Raw genomic sequence first — 23054 nt, forward strand, 5'->3', positions numbered from 1 at the left:
GAAAGATTCTTCCAGCGTGTTGTGTTCTCACTACAATACTAACCCTTTAAACATGTGGGCCATCAAGGTACAGACTGCAAGACTACCCTCAATGTCTGTCATGGCGATGGCGGTCGAACATGTTGGGTCAATGCACCTTTTTTTATCGTTGGTCAAGCCGTGCTTTTGAAGGGGAGTCTGCGATCGATGCTGTATGAGGTACGATGAAATGAAGGGTAACATCGCGTTCAAGATTACTGACTTATATAGTACGGAAGCGTAGTAGGGCCACGGTGATTTTTTTTTTGTCTAAGTATCTCCTACGTAGGACTTATTATCTTCTACGTAGGACTTACTATCTCCTTTGTAGGACTAAGTTTCTCCTACGTAGGACTTACTATCTCCTACGTAGGACTACGTCGTATGTAGGAGATAGTGATTCTAGGCCATACTAAGTCCTACGTAGGAGATAGTAAGTTCTACGTAGGAGATAGTAAGTCCTACGTAGGAGATACTAAGACGAAAAGATATTCACCGTGGCCCTACTACGCTTCCGTAATATAGCGACATTCATGTGTATGTGTGTGTATGTGTGTGTGCGTGCGTGTGTGTGCACGTGTGTCTGGCTGTTGTCTCCCCCCCCCCCCCCCCCCCCTCCTCCTCTCTCTCTCTCTCCTGGCATAATCCTGACATATGCCGATTTTACAGCTAGCCCACTGTCATACCACGTAGAGCTGACCAGTTCCTAATTTGCCCTAACTGCCGAGCACCGGGCAAAGGCAAAGGAACAAAAAGTACCATCTTTAAGCATAGCACCGACCTTCCACTCTCTGACGAGTAACCAGACGTTCTCATGATCACCTGAATCATGATCAAGCTTTTGTTACCCGAGGATTATAACCAATACTTAAATCTATTTTAAAGAGTTGATACTTCTTTAACGGTGAGAAGAGGCGTGAAAGGTTCAAACTCGTCCCGTTCCTACATAGTGGCAATATGCGGTGGGGAAAAAAAGTAAACCACTCACTTTCACGGGTATATTATTAATTATAGTGTCTTCAGTTGCATATACCGTGTCATATTAGGTTAGCAGAAGAAATATTGGGTGAGTCGTCAGCCGAGCCCAATATTTTTTCTGCTAACCTAATATGACGAATGGAACGATGACCATTCCTTATGGTTGTGGAACGAGTTATGTGGCTTTACTTAAATGAATACACTACTTTTGTGATCCTTACTGTTCACGTGAACCAGTGTGATCCTGTTTCTTAGTTACAGCCACGGCAAATATAACCTTATTGACTTTTTTCAATCAACACTCAAAGTGTATAAACGCACGACTAATTACTGAAACGAATGATCTATAACCGTAATCGATGTTGCATTCCCTTGTAATAAATATTAACCTGAAATTGAATTCCGATAGATACTGATCAGTGTAGAATGTAAACGCGCAGACGCCATCCGGAGACGGACTCATGATGAGGCTCACAAGAACTCTACTTCTTGCTGTCTCCTACGCCTTCATGCAGGGTATGTTTCTCAGTTAACGTTGATGACAGAGGTTAGTTAGTTATTTAGTTACTATGGGTTGTGTTGATGACAGAGGTTAGTTATTTAGTTAGTTACTATGGGTTGTGTTGATGACAGAGGTTAGTTATTTAGTAAGTTACTATGGGTTGTGTTGATGACAGAGGTTAGTTATTTAGTTAGTTACTATGGGTTGTGTTGATGACAGAGGTTAGTTACTATGGGTTGTGTTGATGACAGAGGTTAGTTATTTAGTAAGTTACTATGGGTTGTGTTGATGACAGAGGTTAGTTACTATGAGTTGTGTTGATGACAGAGGTTAGTTACTATGGGTTGTGTTGATGACAGAGGTTAGTTATTTAGTAAGTTACTATGGGTTGTGTTGATGACAGAGGTTAGTTACTATGGGTTGTGTTGATGACAGAGGTTAGTTACTATGGGTTGTGTTGATGACAGAGGTTAGTTACTATGGGTTGTGTTGATGACAGAGGTTAGTTACTATGGGTTGTGTTGATGACAGAGGTTAGTTACTATGGGTTGTGTTGATGACAGAGGTTAGTTACTATGGGTTGTGTTGATGGCAGAGGTTAGTTACTATGGGTTGTGTTGATGACAGAGGTTAGTTACTATGGGTTGTGTTGATCACAGAGGTTAGTTACTATTGGTTGTGTTGATGACAGAGGTTAGTTACTATGGGTTGTGTTGATGACAGAGGTTAGTTACTATGGGTTGTGTTGATGACAGAGGTTAGTTACTATTGGTTGTGTTGATGACAGAGGTTAGTTACCATGGGTTGTGTTGATCACAGAGGTTAGTTACTATGGGTTGTGTTGATCACAGAGGTTAGTTACTATGGGTTGTGTTGATGACAGAGGTTAGTTACTATGGGTTGTGTTGATCACAGAGGTTAGTTACTATGGGTTGTGTTGATGACAGAGGTTAGTTACTATGGGTTGTTTGTTTACGTTTCCAAAGTTGACACATCAGTGACAAAAGTTGACAGAAAAGATGAACGATTGATTTGCCTTGGCATGTGTTTGTGACGGGTGGCACCGGTGGGGAAGGATACACTCACCTTTTCGCGAACATTTGATTTCATCGCTATTTGATAGTGATTCATGAACCATTCTCATGATATTGTCGGTATCGTTGAGGAGACCATTTGATACCGATTCATAAGTATATGTCACCCGTGAAGATCTGGGGTAGAACAGGTCTTCAGTAAAGGCGACTATGCTTGTTGTAAGAGGCGACGGAGGGGTCGGATGGTCAGGCTCGATGACTTAGTTGATGCATGTCATCGTATCCCAAGTGCGTGGATAACTGGATTGTGTCGTCAAGACTCGTTTATTTACAGGCCGCCGTCATATAGCTGGAATATTGCTGAGTACGGCGTTAAACAACAAACAAACATTCGCCCTGATATGGTCAGGATTTTTGAAACAGGACTAAAACCTAAAAACATGGGTATCGGTTTGAATCGGGAATCGAGGAGTCTGTCACGTGTAAATGATGCTAATCAGCAGATTGAACCACAATTTAGAATTCCTACGGATTTATGGTACTAGTCCTACTTGCGGGAATTATATTTCTGCCATACTTCATGACAAACTATTGCTAAAACAAATATATAACGATTAGAACCATCTTAGACGACTTTCAGTGAAGTGAAATAATTAGTTTTCGCTACTTCAACCGCCGTCGAGGGTTACAGATCTTAAATTACTCAAATCAAAATGTCATGGCTAGAGAAAAATCAGTCTTGATTTTCTGTCGGAACAGATTCCATAGGGCGAAATAGTGTTCGTAATTTTATGATCGGATCACCGAAAAACATCAAAATGTATTAATTGGTTTCAAATGATTAAACGAAAGCTTTCATTATGGAAGGGTCCACATGATATGTTTTGAAGTATTAGTTCTTGAGATGGAAACTCCAACATAGCCAATCAGGACGAAATATTCTCCACAAGACTGTATGATAAAAGGAATAACTTCAACTTTTCAATAGTCAACTTTCCCTTCATGTCTAGCAATATTCCAGCAGTTCCAGCCTTTGGTGTTTACATTACAACGCAAATGAGAACAGTACTCAAAAACACGTTTTTACACGCGGAACGAAATTGGGTATAAAGAGATGGCATTCAAAGGCTACCCGCATAATTGATGTAGGCGCGGAATAGCAATGAGGACGCAATACCGAGATTGACACTTGAGGCACGGGAACGTGCAGTCATCCTTTCTTTAGCCCGATTCTGACCCTAAGGCACCGACATGCATTTCCACACGGACCAGACAATGGTTACTTCGACGCTGGCGTGGCGTTCTCTTCTCTGATGAATCCAGATTTCACCTCAAGAACGCCGATAGACGTATATGGGTATGGCGTCGCCGTGTATGGCGTTCATGTTGTCACGATGATCGTGTTGTGAAGACTGATGATCGATGGGGCGGCGGAAGTGTGATAGTTTGATAGTTTTCGGCACTGAACGCAGCACCATGTATGCATAGGTCGTGTTATTGCAGTTAACTACAGGGGCGCCATTTTTAAAACGTCACGTTGTCCTCTGTTTCCGTCAACACCAAGAGCTGCATACTTTCCAACAGGACGCCAGTGTAGGAGGCTCAAATGACTCCCCGGGCTCAGACGACTCTAGAGTCATTTGAGCCTGGGCTCATTTGACTCCTCTTAGGCCCAAACGACTCCCCCGTCGTAGGTTTAGATAACTCCCGAAGGGTCAAATGACTCCCAAATTTGTTTTGTAGACTACAAATGTTTTGACACTAATTGTGCAACAAAAGTCTGTGAATATCGTACACAAATATATATTTTCGATGATACAGCACAGTATTTTCGATAATTGCATCCCATATCTTTTACATATTGTGAAATTACCTGCTTTTTTTGCATAATAAGATTTTATGTGATAAATTTGAAGGACATTATCAAGCCTGACGTTTAGACTTTTTAAATACTCTTTCACATCAGCGACTTTATTTTCTGGCATAATGGCTGGATATGATGTAATATTGACGCTTTACTGCAACATTTGTTAAACTTAGAAAATATTTGTCTTCATTATTCTGTTTGATTCACTAACTTTGTATTTCAAATAATACTGCACCTGATGTTTGATTGTAATGTCTGTGATATGTTTTAGAAAGATAACCATATTGGCATTCTGATCTGTTTTGCTGTCTTATATCTTCGTGTAAAATGTTGATATGGACGAGCGATCATTGTGTTACAAAATTAATGGCAATCTATATTGTTTAAAACATAAGAAAAAAATACTTTACCTAATGTGATATGTTAAAAGCTTCCTTTTTGAAGTTATTTGTATCGTCAAATTACCTTAAAGTGAAGTTAAAGTGTGCTTTATGTTCACAAAATATTTCTTTGTGTACGAAGTCGGCGCGGTCATTGTTGTATTAGCTAACAAGCGGTTGATACACTTGTGTCTCTTCATACTTGAAAACTAATCGTCTTGTAAATATATTGAATTTATTAAAGTTACCTATTGTTTTTAATGTTTCGACTCGCCACCGACAATACCCTAAATCTCAGTAACTACGCATTATAAACTGTGAGTACATCAAATTAGATATATTAACCTACCGTGTGAATTTTATAATAATTTGCACAACGTGGTATTTGTTGTTTGTGAATCAAAATTTACCAAGACTTTAGGGAATTTGTTTTACCTGACCGGAAGAGGTCTTATAATACAAATGCGTGTCTATTATTTTAAAAGGGAGTGTGAGTGGATAGTCTGTTTGACAAATCTAACAGATGGTTGCCATAATCTCACAACCACTATGCACTGTATAAACATTCGCTCTGTTCTTTCAATCTGAACACTTTACCTGTAATTGACTATACCGCAATGACGAAGAAGAAGATTATGTTTATTTCTCATGAATCACCTAGGTGACATAAAGACATATATACAAAGAAATGAGACAATAGTTAGTGGAGCATACGCAGTCCATATTTTACGTACTGGGCTTGTCGTAAGAGGAGAGGTTTATAAGAACAAGTCATAAGTGAAACAATTTTTTCAGTATTTGGATATTTACAATAATATAATGGGAGATATTTATTTCTTAAATGATCCAATTCATGGCATTCTAGTATAAAATGGAATTCATCACCAATTTTATTTTTACAAAGAGAGCAAAGCTTTTCTTCCCTATTGAGGTTATACCATCGGCCAGTTTCAGTTGGGAGTCGGTGGTTGGTGGTTAGGATTTTTAGTAAGCCAGATGCGTAAATTATGAGGTAAATACAATAAGTAGTCTTCTACTGAGAGGATATCTTTATACAGATTATAATAGTGTCCTTTTGAGGAATTTACTTTACTACTCTTCCAGCTTAGTAAAAATTGATCTATAAGGAGAGTTTTGACGTTGGCCGTTTTCCATTGTACACTGGGAAATTCCTGAGACAGCCAAATGTGATTCAGACCTGTACTTTGTAAAATACGTTGGATTTCATTTACAAGTGGGAACTTAAACTCTGGGTGGGCAATTTGGAGTTTGAACATAAGTTTGTACATTATACCTGATAATTTGGTTTCTGACAGAACTAATTTACACCAATATGATACCATTCTTAACTTAACATGGATATTTAATGGGTATATCCCTAATTCCCCGTACACTATGAAATCAGGGGTAGTTTGCTTAACCTTCAAATTATATTTACAATATCTTAAGTGAACACGTTCCAGTATAACAGTATTTTCGAAGCCCCAAACTTTGGATCCATACAACAATATAGGTTGAACAAGATAGTCAAACAGTTTAAGTTGACAGTCAATTGGTACTTCTAATACTGGTATTTTTCAAAAAATAGCAAACATTGCTCTAGAAGATTGGCCAGATAACCGTTTAATGGCTTTGCAAAATCGACCGTTTCTTGAAAATAAAATGCCTAGAAAGACATATTGTTTTTCAATAAGGAGAATCGTATCTTGAAGTCTAAATGTACAGGCAATTTTAAAAGATCGTTTAGCAAAAGCTAAATTTTTTGTTTTAGTAGTGTTAACGATGTGTTTCCAGTGATTACAATAATTTTCAAATACGTTTAAACATAGTTTCAGGTCGGAAGGTGTCTCGGACATTAGGACTGTATCATCTGCGTAAAGAATTACCAATAGCTTGATAAAACTTCCAATTTCTTTTAGAACATAATCATTTACTTTTTCAAGACCAATAACGTCGTTATCTGACAAAAAAGACTCAAGGTCATTTAGATAAAGGGCAAAGAGAAATGGCGATAAGTTTTCGCCTTGCCTGACTCCTATGTTACAAGGAAAGAATTCAGTGACACTACCATTATGAGAAACACATGATTTTATGTGTTTGTACATGCTATTGATAACATTAAAGCATTTACCAGTAATATTATTTTGTAATTTATTTTGTACCATAGGCCACAACGCCAAACCGTATCGAAGGCCTTACTAAAATCAACAAAAACACAATACAGCCTCTTATTATGGTTGAAGTATACATCTACGACTTACTTACTTACTTACTTTGGAGATTTAACGTGCGCTTTCCGACTGATGCGTATTTCTACGAGTGCTTTAAAAGTTTATATATTGTAAGTAGTTGAGTAGTTTTTCCTGAACCTGGCTTGGGCTTTGCCAATTAGGTCAACGTGGTCAGAGTAAGCTTGTAGTCAATATTACATAAACAGGCAACATGAGGTGAATAGAAGCTTTGATATACTCATTACATATGTTATCTAATCCACAAGCTTTGTTAGTTTTAAGACCATTGACTGCAGAAAGAATTTCGCCACGAGTAATTGCACAATCTAACTCATCATTATGTAACAAGTCACCCAGGACAGACTCATTATCGTAATCTTCAGCTTGTCCCTTATTCAGGTCTCTAAAATGAGCGAGTAACTTCTCTATATCTATTTCATCCTTTTTAGTTCTATTATCAAATGATTTTAGTACATTCAAGAACAATTTTTTATCTTTATCTTGTGCAGTACGTAACTTTTCAACACAATTCAGTCTAAAGGAGTTGAACGATTGTTTTAAAGTTTTACTGTAAGTTTTACTGGCTTTCAGAAAATTAGATCGATTTTCGTGAGATTGATTACGCTCATAGGTACGTTTAGACTTGTGATAATTACGTCTCATAGCTCTACACTTTAAATTAAACCAGGGTTTGTGCTTCGGACCCCATGGTACCGCGGCATTCATCGTATCGCGGCATTTGTGATTTCCGATAGTTCACGCGGGACACGCCTCTTAGCGGCTGTCTATTAATGCAAATTTGTAACCAGGAAGTGCTCACTTCGTAAACAATTTCAATTTCCTCGGAATGTTCCGTCTGCTGTAAGTAAGGAGTTATTAATCCGTAGTAGTATAGGTAATGATGGTTCTGGACCACTTCCACTGGAGCCAGATTCATATACCTATACTGCTACTACAGGGGGAATTTTTTATGTCAAAATGATTATGCGATTTAACGATAGTCATGAGATTAAGTTAAATTGGCTCTAGCTCACCAATACCTGGGGCCAATCATTGCTTTAGATGAGCCTAAATGGTAATAAAAATATTCTTGATTATTTTTATCTATAAAGCGATGTTCAACATTTTTATTAAGTTCTTCGTTAATTTTACTAGGAGACCAGACTATATAACTACACTCTTTTTGTAAATTGATAAGAAACAATTGATAACCGTATTTGGTTGGTTTGACATCACTGATATAATAAAAACCTTGTGGTAATTCTTTCCATTTAATAGCTTTCTCCATTATTATATATTTATGTAAGCAATTGTCTAAATGTGATCAAACGATAGTAAGCAATCTATTTTTAATCTCCAACCAGTTCTTTGGTTTTGGCACGGAATAATTGACGCGCTTGTTGCCTCCCCTCTTCTATGAACTTTTTTTTCTCGTCTTCGCTAATACCACTGGTCTTACGAGATTTTGATCGAATCTCCTGCTTCATTTTATTGTATTTGTTGAGTTCCGACAGCACTAAACGAAACTCATCCTCGGATATCTTACAATCGGCCATTGCTGTCGAAATATGATCCTCGATGCTGTTCAACTTTGCTTCGGCGAGTATCCGAATATTATCGTGTTTTAATGCTTTCTTTTGTAACCCACGAGAAATGAATTTTATCGCTATTCCTGCCAGTCCCGAGACTCCAGCGGCTATTTCCATGCCTAGCACGATAGGCGCGGCGATTATAGTTGATAGTAAACCGATACCCGCTACACCGAGTCCCATGCCAGATACTACAAGAGCGGTGTCAACTCCGTCCAGAGCATTCACGGCTCTGCGATACTTTTTATACAATCCAAGTCTCAACTCCCTATCCTTCCCTATTCGATGTTTTATGTCGCTTATTTGATGTAATCGAAATCCATCAACAGTTTCCATCTTTTCAAATGCTTCATTGAGCGCCGGATATAAACTCATAGTGTATATAACGATCATATAATAGTCTTTAATTGGTCTTGCTTAAATGTTTTGAGACTATACATCAACCTTATTAAATGTATATTATACGGCAATAATATCTTAGAAAGAGAAATACTACCACTTTTAATAATTTGGACCCCCTCGAGGGTTGCAACGGGCGATGCTCCGATATGAATAATACTGCAACGTTGACGCTCGTGATTCTTGAACCATTTAATCGATAGACCTGGTAATATTTCGAAGGCATCTACCGGTGCATCTCCGAACAAGACTTCAATAATAAGCGTAGAAAGATTAGGTATTGCACTTAGGTTAACTTTAATTTCTTCGAATTCAGTAACCAAATTTAAACTAATGTTTTTTAAGGCCGGACGACTATATATCATATGACCTGGATCATCTGGCAGGGGAGTGACCAACACACTTTTTCGCTTTGACGGGATATAAGCCGCGAGTACGATGCCACTATTTATTATCTTAGTTAAATTATGTCCCTTACCCATCATCGCATAAGGTGGGATAATGACGATATTCAGTAGCCACTCGATGTTTGCTTCGACCATAGTCCATTTATTATCATCGTTGCGAGTAATATTGTACGAAGTGTTTTTAAGGAGTCTACTAACGTCGACATCGCTTAAATCTCCTAGATTACCCGTGAATGTGACTTCTTTCCGCTTGTATACATTATCGTGTAAGTGTAAAGCGTATAACTTACCATTGTCACCGGGTTTATCAAATCCTTCCGTGTCTCCGAGATCGGAAAGCACAATTGTATTACATTGTCTTACTGTTCCAGGGCCTGATGCATCAACCATTATTTTTAATATGGAGTGTTACGCTTAAGTATCCTATATGTACAGGTTGGTGTTTTACATCTAATACAGAAATTTTGAGGTCTGAAATAATACCACTCTTCAATTTTTTATATTGTAATGACGAGAAAGATTCCGTTCTACCGCTATTATATTTTTCATTTTTCACTGGAACACTTCTGAGCAGAGTTGAAGGACTTTCTAGTTGAATATTATCCGTCATGCTTATTTGATCAAGATGGATGAACAACTCTTTATAGGGAACTAAATCGGGTAATTTAATATAAGGATGTGTGTCATCTAAGCGACTAAATTCCTCTCTACCTGGTTGGCCCAATACAATTATATCATCTGAATGGTTGTATTTCACTGTCCCAGTCGCCTCATTTTGTGTGAGACTAATTTTATTAGGCTTAAAAATTTCATCATTGAGTGAGCTTACGCTGTAATACCCATCAGGTATAGTAATGTCTTTGACAGTGCCAAGTACGGATAATATATTTATCCTATTATTATTTTTTATAGCATTTATATTGGTCCACCTCGGGTAATACGTTACATCGCATAGTGCGACTTCAAGTTGTCCATCCGAGTTATCGATAGTACGAAGCAGTTGAATAGACTGACCATTTGTTATTCCCAGGAGTGTAACATACATATCAAATATACAATGATACTATATCATAACTTAAATATGGAATTAACCATTATTTTTAATATGGAGTGTTACACTTAAGTATCCTATATGTACAGGTTGATGTTTTACATCTAATACAGAAATTTTGAGGTCTGAAATAATACCACGCTTTAATTTTTTATATTGTAATGTTGAGAAAGATTCCGTTCTACCACTATTATATTTTTCATCTTTAACTGGAACACATCTGAGTAGAGTTGAAGGACTTTCTTGTTGAATATTATCCGTTGTACTGATCTGATCAAGATGGATGCACAACTCTTTATAGGGAACTAAATCGGGTAATGCATATACAGTCACTGTTTTTGTAGGTGGTAATACTACTGACTGTCCAAATCCAAGTGTAATTGCTAAGTTCTCGTCAATAATTATACCTGTTTTTCCAGTGTATATTTTCACTGTCCCATTCGACTCATTTTGTGTGATACTCATTCCATTAGACTTAAAATTTTCATCATTGAGTGAGCATACGCTGTAATACCCATCAGGTATAATAATGAGTTTTTCACTACCCCTGTTTTCACCTGGTATAATCATCTTATTATTCCTTTTTGCAGCACTTATATTGGTCCACAGCAGGTAATACGTTACGTCACAGATAGCGACTTCAAGCTGTCCATCCGAGTTATCGATAGTATGAAGCAGTTCAATAGACTGACCATTTGTTATTCCAGGTAGTGTAACATACATATTAAATATACAATGATACTATATCATAACTTAAATATGAAATCGACTCACATTACTAATCAATCGATTATGGTAACTGCCTCCGGTGCTGAGTTTACCGTTAAATTCCACGATATCTTTGAAAAATACAGTTTCACGGCAACTAACGATACAATGGTGGACGATTGGTTTAACCGTCCGATGCAATTTTGGCAGAATCAGTTAAACTTTGCCGTATGGTGTGCCACAACGGGATGTGGTGTATCTGTTAATGTCCCAGGATTTAAACTATATAAGTCTGTTATATTATTTCACGTGTACTATCAGATTAGACGTATACTTAAAGAAATTAGTGCTCCATTACCGATGGATCCAGCATGGAATCATGCAAATAATCATTATAATAAGAGGGCCTTCGAACGTATTTGTAATGAATTTAATGTTTCTACGAGTAAAGATTGGCGCATTAGTGGACCTAGCCATGGTCTAGGTATTCCGTACAATGGACAAAGAACTATTAAAGATAAAAGCGATTATTTAATTAAAGCGGGTGTGATCCCTTCAGGCTTTGCTCTCTCGGATAAACAGTTTAGAGCAGATCGTATGAACTTTGAGAGTGGCATTCCTTATCTTATAACAAAGTTTGTGCATCCAAACGATACAACAGATGCTTGGAATGAATTTCTTAATGATAAAACGGAAAATAATTTTACTAACCCAGGATTTGAAAGAGTTAATGAATCGATAAGAACTTATGTATGGGCAATTCTCGGTGCACAATCGCAAACACGAACATCCATTATCGGTACTGGGACGGCGTTTGATGCGCAAAAACAGTTTGTCTCAAACGTGGAGGACGCCATTAATTCACCAGTTGACATACCATCGTCTATAAAGCGTTTTCAAGATGCATTACAGTACGCTCAATCCAAAGTGGACTTCGTTTATGCGCCGGGACTATACATGTCTCCGAGTAATATGGAACTTAAGATCGGTCAAGTGATAGGCTATAATAATAAAATTGTTATCGCTACCGATCAACAAAAACCAGGTATAAATTCAGATATTAACGTCGAATTAATAACGCAAACGATCACGGGCGAAAAGGGAATAGTCAAGCCGCAAACACCAACTATCGCTCAACCATCTACTAATGCACAAGTACCACCGCATATTGAGGCTAAAAATCAACAACATATCGATGAAAAAACAGCGCTTGTAGTGGGTGGAGTCTCTGTTGGTTTACTCATGATTTGGTGGTTAAATAGTTCTTAGCGAATACGTACAACAGCCCTGCAATTGCTACGATCAACCCCCACAAGTTTTGACTAAGCCAAGTGGTGGTCTTAGCTAATAAATTCAATAGCCAGGAAACAACACTCCCTATTATACCGGGAAGTGCGGCCGCGGCTTTCTCAGCGAGCTTTCCCAGTGCTGAACCTAATGCTTTTAAATGCTTTTTTATCCACTCTTTTATACCATTTTTATCGTTGGGCGGTGTACCTCCACCTGTACTGCCACCTGTTAACGAGAGAGTCAAAGTCGATATAATAAATCCCAACGCGGTTAAAATACTGGCAATGGTTATTCCCTGTTCTCTGAACAATGTTTTAATTTTATCGGCCAGTGTAGTGTCATCGTTGAGGACTTGATCGATAGTTTCTCGAATACGACTGATTTGCGAACGAAGTGCCTTTCTATTACTGGAAGCCGCTTCGAGGCGGGCCGATCTTTCGTCTTCTAAGTTACGCAATCTTTCCGCTACGCGGCGTCTACTGAACTCATCGTCCGCCTGTTCGAGTTTTGTTTTCTCTTTAGCTATATGCTTGTCGATTTCGGATATCTTGGCTGTATTATTGATGAGTTCTCCCCGCATTGTTCGCATTGCCTTGTCAAGACCTCGTAATTCCCTAATACTAAACTCCGAATATGGTGATACACTGACCGTGGAATTATCGTAATAGGTATCTAAGATTTCTCCGAGTCCGTTCGAGGCCACGTTAGAGGCTTCTTCCAAATCATCTGTATTAACGAGTTCATCACGCACGGTTCGAAGAACCTTAGTAGTCTTCGCGGAAAGTCGTCGGTAGTCCACAAAACCTAATTTATCACGAACAGTGATGATGCCGTGTTTAGCAGCTATCCTAGACAAGGCTAGGGGCTTACGAGTACGAGAATGCATAAGATCAATATCCGGAGAGTCACGCAGTCGCAATATTCCTTTACTATCTATCTCAAACTTTGAATAGTCACGACCTATTGGGGTATCATCTTTTAAGGCATCGTAATAATCATTGACGGACGATTGTAAAAGTTCATCGTTAAGATTCGTGCCACCAAAGTTGGTTTCATCAGTACCCTCTTCGATTGGATTCAGATCATCATAGGTACTTAGATCATAGTTATTAATATCAAGATCAGTCATTTTTATATTAAACATAGGGTACATAATTTCAATATAAACAATGTCTTCGCAATACGGACGCAAGTTAAACCCACAACGTAGACTTCGAGATCCATTAGGGGTCAAAGCAATTCGTCAGTCTGTAACTATAACTAATAACCCTAGTACCATCGATCAGAATCAAACGCTTCTGGTTCGCTTTCCTAATCTCGGCGCACACGATGTGTTAGTTCCGGGAACTGTCCGACTAGCGTTTACGATTAGTTTGACTTCTACAGACGTTAACAGGGAGCCCGTTCAGAACATAGGTTGTGCTATCGTTAAGAAAATCGCCATTAAAATTAGCGGTAATGAGGTTTTGAGTATCGACGATAGCGATGTATACTATTGTTACATGGATCTCTGGAGAACGGATAAAGAGCGGGAAAACTTACAGTACCAAGGTATTTGTAATAAGAACACATTGAGACTGCGCGTGGGTGCTGAAAATGGTGTTGATACCAACGAAAAAGATAAGGCCGTTGCCGACGCATTAGGTAACAGATTCTATATTCCCCTAGACTTTGAATTACTAGATTCCCACATGCCCTTTTATCAAGCATCCCTAGGCGATAGGTTAGAATACGAACTCACTTTTAATGACTACGGTAGAGTAATCAGATCTGCTAATGATGATGCTAGCTATTCTATTGACAATATCTCGCTGGAGTACGATATGATAACGGATCCCGAATTAGCCAGACAAATTCGTAACCAGTATACCGGAAGTTTAGCCATTTTGTACGATCGCGTGCTGCGACACCGAAAGATAACGAGGGACAAAAAAGATACGATGTGGAATATCAATCTAAACGTCCCCACGAGGTCGCTGAAGGGTATTTTAATGTTGTTCGAGGACCCCTCCGATGCGTTTAAAAGAAATACCGAGAAGTTCTACAATCCCAAGATTACAAAAGTAGAATTGACTATCGAGGGCGTTCCTAATCAACTATATAGCCAAGGAATGCTAGCGTATCACCAGTGGGATGAGATTAAAAAACTTCCTTCTATAAAACGTTCTCCGGAAGTTAACGCGGTCGTGAAAGATCTGTCTCTCGGGAGTGTATCGATGGGTGAATACCTCACCACGAAGTACGCGCTATGGCTCGACATGCGAACAACGGACGATGACCAATTACACGGCAGTGGGAGGAGAATAGAAAATGCTAGCGAGGGTGCCACCATACAGATAACGAAGCTCCAGGAAGCGGCTGGTAAATTAAACATATATTTGTACGTGATTATGGATGCGCAACTTAATATACAGAATGGGAGATTCGTGCAAGCAATCTATTGATAATCTTTTACCTAGAGATCCGCACTGCGCTATCATATGCGGACAAACGGGCTGCGGAAAAACAGCCTTTATTCTAGATATTTTAGAAAGTCATTATCGGGACGTTTTCGATCATATTATTATTCTGTGCCCGACTATAAGCGTTAATAAAACATACCTATCGAGAGATTGGGTAATGAATGATGATGGGGTACACAGAGTCGATCCGGGCGATCGTTTACAAGACTGCCTCCGAGTATGTCACGAAAAATACAAAGGAGAATCGACCCTTTTCGTAATAGACGACTGCAGCGCGAGTAAAGAACTCACAAAAAAGAAAGATATGCTTTCGTATTTAGCATTCTCCGGTCGGCATACTCAACATAGCGTTTGGGTACTTACTCAAAAATACAACTCTGTCCTGAAAGATCTCAGAGAGCAGACCAAATGGGTAGCACTGTTTCATTGCAAAGATCGAGATTCATTCGAGGAATGTTTACGCGAAAATGATGTCATTTATACCAAGGGGGAACGAGACAAAGTCAGAAAAGTGTTAGCGGCAACGAAGCACTGTAAACTCGTATTAAAAACCGATCAACCAGCTGCTTATGCAATTGCTTAGCAAATTGTAGCAAAATTATAGCAAAATTATAGCAAAATGTAGCAAAATTATAGCAGAATGTAGCAAAAATGTAGCAAAATTATAGCAAATTGAACATTAGCGGTTAATATTACATAAAATGTGGTTCGAAATCCTCATTCTTTCACAACAGTTCATTATTACGGGTTGTATTGGATATGTCATATTATATTATGTTAGACTTAAATATCTCCTTAGGTATTACATTATGGAATGCGACGAACTCATCGAACAAATGCTCAAAGAATCTGATGCAGATCAAAATGCTGATAAATCTTTAGATAAACATAGAGAAAGACTTGCCGCTTTGGTAGCCGGTGGAAAATGTTCCCAATATTTGGGAGAAAATTATACCATCGAAAAAATTGATAACATGACCGACGAAGATATTAAAAAACTGTACGCGCGTTACGAGTCTAGACTGGGAGCTACCATGACTAAAACGATAGGGTCTTCTATATTACAACTATACACAGCCGTAGCTAGTACATTTCTCCCCATCCCGGCAGAACATCGCCTGTATTTATGCGAATCTCTCGAGAAAGACCCATTCATCGAACACGCTATAAGCTCAGTGAGCTGTGAGTTTTATCATAGATTCGGAATGTTCTTAGCTCCGTTCACCACAGCTTTAATAACGGCTAGGTATTGTCAATTTAAACATACGTGCCCACTTAATAATATAAATGGAGACACAGGTGACACCACAACAGATTGTGAACGAGGAACCACAACAGATTGCGGAACAACAAGTGAACACACAACAAGTGAATGAGGAACCACCACCAGTGAATGTGAATGCACCACATGTGAATAAGAAACCCAGAGTGACAAAGAATCCTTTGAAAATAGCCGCAGGAAGAAAGGGTGGGCTGGCGCGCAAAGCGAAATTAATAAATAATTCAAATCCGATTAAAACATGGGCACTAGTAGGAGTTGCTGGTATAGCGGTTGTATGGTTCTTTTATAAGACCGGAGAAGAGAAAACGTCACCCCCGCCGCAACAACAAGTTCAATTAGAGGTTAGTCCCCATATAATGCTATAAGAAGCATGACTACTCCAGCTACAGATGGTAAAATGTTGGTAAACGCGATGTATCATTCAGCGGTGGTCACCGGCTTGGCCATTGGCTATGCCCGTATGGCTAAAATGATTACTAAAGCCACACCACCCAAGCTAGATTTTAATGGATATGACATCGGAATGGCCATTCTTGATATTGGATTAGCTATGGCAACGAAGGATATGCTCATCAAACAAGGACTTATCCCGGAAGACATAATGAAGTAATTAAACATTTGAATATTTTATATTATTATACATATGGCATCAATTGCGATGATGGTCGGTGGAGCTGTTGTTAATGCTCTAGCTTTTTCGGGGAGTAATTTTTTATTTTCCAGTATGAGGGAATCAAACGCTAAAGAAGTTGAAGAGGAGCGTAAACGACATAACGAAGCTTTAGAACAATACCAAGCAGCCCAGTTACAATATACACAGCAGAGAATGAAGAGATTAGACTTTATTCATGAACAACTGATGAAGGAAGGACATTCAATTCAAACGTTTAAGGATGTCGAATCTGCCATGCACGAATACTTCCTCGTTTATGGGAAAAAACTAGACCCAATACTGAGACCAACAATGAGTCAGTTTTATACACCGTCAGAGGCTCAAAAAAACCGAGAGATGACATTTATGATTATTGGATTGACTGGTGTATTGATTTTCAGCTATACCATGCATAAGTCAGAGTGACAGCTGTGGCTATGAGCGATCTATAAATAGCGTTGGCTGACTGCCTAATCAATAGTGTAGATGTGTTTTACCTTTTAGACAAATGATATGATATGTGTATAACCACCATGAATCTATGCAAATATACACTCATGGGGAAATCGATTCAATGTCAGAAGCCATCGGTGGGTATTTACTGTGGCACTCACGCTTATAACATCAGAAAGGGTTTTAAAAATTACGTTTGTTCTGTATGTGGGATTGGAGTCAAATGTAGTTACAGTTTATGTAAGAGTCACGGTGCTGATAAGTTCAGGAAGCAGATTATTTATGCTAGGAAGAGAGATTACATCAATGAGAGGAAGAGGTTGGGGAGAATACGTATTTATATATGAAAAACAACCATTTAGACAAATGAATCATTTTGTATATACCATTCAACCACAATGGTTTTTGTCAGAGAATTAAAAGCTATGGCAAAGCAAAGTGGACTGCGTGGATATTCTCGTATGAGAAAAGCTGAATTGATGGATTTACTCGGTTTGGAATACAACAGACCCGAGACTGTTAGAGAACTCAAAGTTCGAGCGAGAAACAGTGGGCTGAGAGGTTATTCTCGAATGAGAAGAGCTGAATTGATCGCTTTACTAGATAATAATCAACCTAATGATAATGTTGATAATGTTGATAATGATAATGATGATGATAATCAACAACAAGAATTAATATTTGTACCCACATCCACCGGCGTTGGTAAATATCTAAGAGGTTGGAAGATGGATATTAATTCCAACATGGATGTTAACGATATTAAGCCCATCATATCGAGTAAAATTAACGAGGAATTAGATGATTTACATAGTATAAAATACCAGCTGACGATTAAAATGACATTGAGTAAAAGTAACACAGACGATAGCACCGAATATACCGAACCATATTTCCGAAGCAATCAAGAAGTTATAACCGAATCCGATGCTATAAACTCATCATTAGATACATCAATTCAGAGAATACAGGAAACTTTAGAACGCTGGACTAATAGAGGTTCGGGTTGGGGTGTTGATAAAATCGATAGTTTATATTTAGATATAGCGAATTATATGCCCTTCAAAGGTGGATCTTATATAGATTTACCTCCGTATTATAAGAAGAAAAAAGCCATAATTAACGTAAAAAATAAATCCGATGACTGTTTAAGAATGATGATAAGATCTGCATTGTTCCCCGTAGACAAGCATCCGGATAGACCTTCTAGCTATCCTCAAAACGATGGACTCAACTTCGATGGTATAGACGAACCTACACCAATATCACAAATTGATAAGGTGGAAAAGCAAAATAATTTAGCTATAAATGTTTTTGGACATTCTAAAGGAATTGTTGTACACAGGATAAGCTCCGCTCCGGAAAATATCCCCAGAATCAATTCATTTCTGATCGAAAAAGATGGTAAATATCATTATACGTGGATAAAGAGTTTAAACAGGCTACTATACGATCAAACAAAACATGCTAGAAAGAAATATTTCTGTGAAAGATGCCTGCATGGGTACAGCAGACAAGATCTATTAGAAGCGCATAAAGAAGACTGTAGAGGTGTTGGACAGAATGCTATCAGGATCGATATGCCTAAAGAAGGAAAAAATATATTAAAATTTGAACATTATTGTAATCAAATGCCAGTACCGTACATAATTTACGCCGACTTCGAAGCGCTTATCAAACCCATAGAAAATACCGAACGCAATAATCAAGATAATAGTTTTACGTACAAAACTCAAGAACATATTCCTTGTGGGTTTGGATATATAGTTGTAAGGTATGATGGGAAAACAAACACTCCCGTGATTTACAGAGGTCCCGATGCAGCGGGAAAGTTCCTAGAATATCTACAAAATGAAGAGAGAATAATCAGGGAAAAATTATCGTGTACGATACCCATGCGTATGACGAGGGATGATTGGAGGGTCCATAAGAAGTCAACGAGTTGTCACGTTTGTAATAAACCCCTGGATGGGGATTCCGTAAGAGATCATTGTCACGTCACGGGTACTTATCGGGGAGCCGCTCATAACGAGTGTAACTTGAAACTAAAAATGAACTCTCAAACAATACCCATCCCCGTTGTGTTTCATAACCTTAGAGGATACGATTCACATCTCATTATGCAAGCTATCTCGAAGACCGACGGCGGTTTAACGTGCATTCCTAATAATATGGAAAAATACATATCGTTCTCGTTGACTAAACCTATACATTATAGGGACAAGGATGGGAAATCTAGAACAAAGCAAAGTAATGGGCTTAGATTCATAGACTCCGTACAGTTTCTGTTATCTTCCCTGGACAATTTAGCTAATGCGAACAATCCCGATGACTTCGCGATAACAAAAGAAATATACCGATAAGATAACTCATCATTTGTTGCTGAGAAAAGGTGTATATCCTTACGAATATATGGATGATTGGTCTAGATTCGAAGAAACTGAATTACCACCCCTCGTATCATTCTATAGTAACTTAACAGAATCTAGAATAACAGATGCCGATTATGAACACGCTCTGACGGTGTGGGATAAATTAGGTTGTAAGAATTTAGGCGATTATCACGATCTGTACTTAAAAACAGATGTACTGTTACTCGCCGATATATTCGAGATATTTAGAAAGACGTGTTTCAAACAATATGGCTTGGACCCGGCATGGTACTATTCCAGTCCCGGACTATCGTGGGATGCATTGTTGAAGAAGACCGGCGTAGAACTAAAACTACTCACAGATTACGATATGCACTTGTTTATTGAGAAAGGATTAAGAGGTGGTATATTGATGGCAGCTAAAAGGTATTCTAAGGCTAATAATAAATTAGTGGAAGGATACGATCCCAGTAAACCCGACACCCACATATTATATCTCGACGCTAACAATTTGTATGGATGGGCTATGAGTCAACCTTTACCCACGGGTGGTTTTGAATGGGTCGATGATATTAATGTGAATAATATCAATAATATCGAAGTGAATAAAGGGTACATACAAGAAGTTGACTTGGAATATCCAAGTTCGTTACATAAAGATCATAACAGTTATCCGCTAGCTCCCGAAAGATTAATGGTTAATAAAGATTGGATGTCGGAATATCAACGCTCCTTGATGGGTAATAGTAGGTTAGCTAACGTAGAAAAACTCGTACCAAATTTGATGGATAAAACAAAATATATAGTTCACTACAGAAATCTCCAGTTGTATCTATCGTTAGGTATGAAACTTAAGAAAATACACAGAGTTCTAAAGTTCGATCAAAGCCCTTGGATGGAGCCCTATATAAGGTTGAACACAGATTTAAGAAAGATAGCTACCAGCGATTTCGAAAAGAATCTGTATAAGCTCATGAATAACTCAGTATTTGGTAAAACTATGGAGAATCTAAGGAAGCGTGTTGATGTTAAATTAGTCAGATCTAATGAGGAAGAAAGACTCAGGAAACTTATAGCCAGTCCGGCTTTTAACAGAAGCAAGATATTCGATAACGACTTAGCCGCGTTGCATATGCAGAAGAGTAATATAAAATTCAACAGACCGGTGTACGTCGGTATGAGTATTCTCGACTTGTCAAAACACTTAATGTATGACTTTTATTACAACGAACTTAAGAAGCAATACGGCGATAAATGCGAGGTGTTATATACCGACACAGATTCTTTGTTGATGGAAATACAAACCGAGGATGTATATAAAGATATGGCAGAAAAAATAGATATGTACGACACGAGCGATTACCCTAAAGATAATCCACTGCACAGCGTAGTAAATAAAAAGGTATTAGGTAAGATGAAGGATGAATGTGCTGGGACCCCTATAGCGGAGTATGTAGGATTAAGACCTAAGATGTATTCTATAAAGAAGTCCGATAATGGAGAGATAAGAAAAGCTAAGGGCGTTAAGAAGTATGTTGTAAAAAAGCATATCAAACACGAACAGTATAAAGAATCATTATTCAACGGTAGAACGTTCAAACACGAGATGAACTCTTTAAGAAGTTACAATCATAGGATATATGGATTAAGAATGAACAAGACATCATTATCCCCCTTAGATACAAAGAGATGGATTGATAATGATGGTGTAAATACCTATGCTTATGGTTATGGTGGTAATACCGTACCGTCGGGAACTATGAACAACTCTTCTCGTACAAATGCCCTACCTGGTCCATCTTGAAGATAATAAAGAATGGGCTCTCCTTCTTTCGTAATCAATCTACTAATGTTATACGTCTTAAGGGACCATATGGGATCGGTTGCGCGACGTAGGCCTCCTTCGAGTTCACCGGCCTGGTATAAATATCTTACCCTTACTCTATCCGGAAGTTTTCGTTCTTTGCCTCTCCTCGGTGCTGAAGATTCGGAAGTCACTGATTTCATTTTAATAGCATCGGATGGTTTCTTCCCTATTAATCTCGTTAATTCATTATTCAGCGCTGATACAACGGCTGATAATCGTGTCACCCATTCGGTTGATCTCAATCGCTCCGATTTCATTTCGATCCCATACTGATAGCCAAACAAACGTTCCGCTAATGTCCTGTTAAATCTTTCGACGATAGCTTGACTGCGGTGGGCCTCTCTTTCACCACGGACGATTTCGACATCGTTCTTTGTTAACAGTTTAGTTACCGATCCACAAACTCGCGACCGGGATCTACTTGAAATAGCTTAGGCCATTTTAGTGGTCCGCGTTTATATATGCAACTCAGTGCATTAGCTACCTCTGTTGATTCTTTCGATGTTAATGGCTCAGCCTCTTTGTATCGACTAGCCACATCCACTACCGTTAAAGCGTATTTGTACGTTTTGCGTTTTACCTTATCGTGGGGAAGAAACAAGAGGTCAGCCTGATGAACTTCATTCGTTGTAAAAATATCAAACTTCTTCCTCGGTATATAACGCGGTGCCGGTAAATATATTTGCCACATCGCTTGTTTCTTTAACCAATCCTTGGCCACATCTTTAGATACCTTAGCCGTGGTGGCTAATTTTTTTATTGCTCCTACACCTTTCCAATATCCTCGTGGGCTATAGTAAATTTTATCCATTATTAATTAATATTGATATTTCGTTTAATACATCTCATGACTATCGTTAAATCGCATCATCATTTTGACATAAAAAATCCCCCCTGTAGTAGCAGTATAGGTATATGAATCTGGCTCCAGTGGAAGTGGTCCAGAACCATCATTACCTATAAAAATTTATATCATAGACTCCAGGTGGTGGTGAGCTAGAGCCAATTTAACTGAATCTTATGACTATCGTTGAATCGCATAGTCATTTTGGCATAAAAAATTCCTCCTGTAGTGGTGGTATAGGTATATGAATCCTGCTCCAGTGGAAGTGGTCCAGAACCATCATTACCTATACTACTATCCGTTGATACATATTTCTGGCATCTGTTGTAATATTGCCTTACCCCCATCTATCAATGGCCAACGATATAACCCACAGTTCCCCAAGTAAACTTTCTCTATCGACCTGAACTAGATCATCTGCATATTCATGGCGACTAATGAGGTAACGGAAGTTACGTAGTCCGCACATTTTTTCCCGCTCTGTGCCCAGAATCTATTGGGAGATCATAAGGGCCATAATGCCAAACTTAGAAATACGTTCTTCACTAGTAACAAAAAGATAAATACATACTTTGGGCATACTAGGAGTGCTTTTTATATATTTATTGTTGACTTTTAACATTTTTCCATTTTGTGACAAATTATTGTCATCCAAATTTTCTTAAACA

General features: G+C 38.4%; 1 protein-coding gene across 1 annotated transcript in view; it reads left to right on the top strand.

The window, feature by feature from the left end:
• Positions 1 to 1454: 1454 nt before the first annotated feature.
• The window catches only part of LOC124150699, a 35220-nt gene continuing 13620 nt past the window's right edge, over positions 1455 to 23054 (top strand). Inside the window, exon 1 of the mRNA XM_046522701.2 lies at positions 1455 to 1512. Coding sequence (XP_046378657.2) covers positions 1458 to 1512 — 55 coding nt within the window. The 5' untranslated portion in view covers positions 1455 to 1457. The remainder of the gene's footprint in view (positions 1513 to 23054) is intronic.

This window comes from Haliotis rufescens, unplaced genomic scaffold (assembly GCF_023055435.1).
Source record: "Haliotis rufescens isolate VD_foot unplaced genomic scaffold, xgHalRufe1.0.p SCAF_89, whole genome shotgun sequence".
NCBI lineage: Eukaryota > Metazoa > Mollusca > Gastropoda > Lepetellida > Haliotidae > Haliotis > Haliotis rufescens.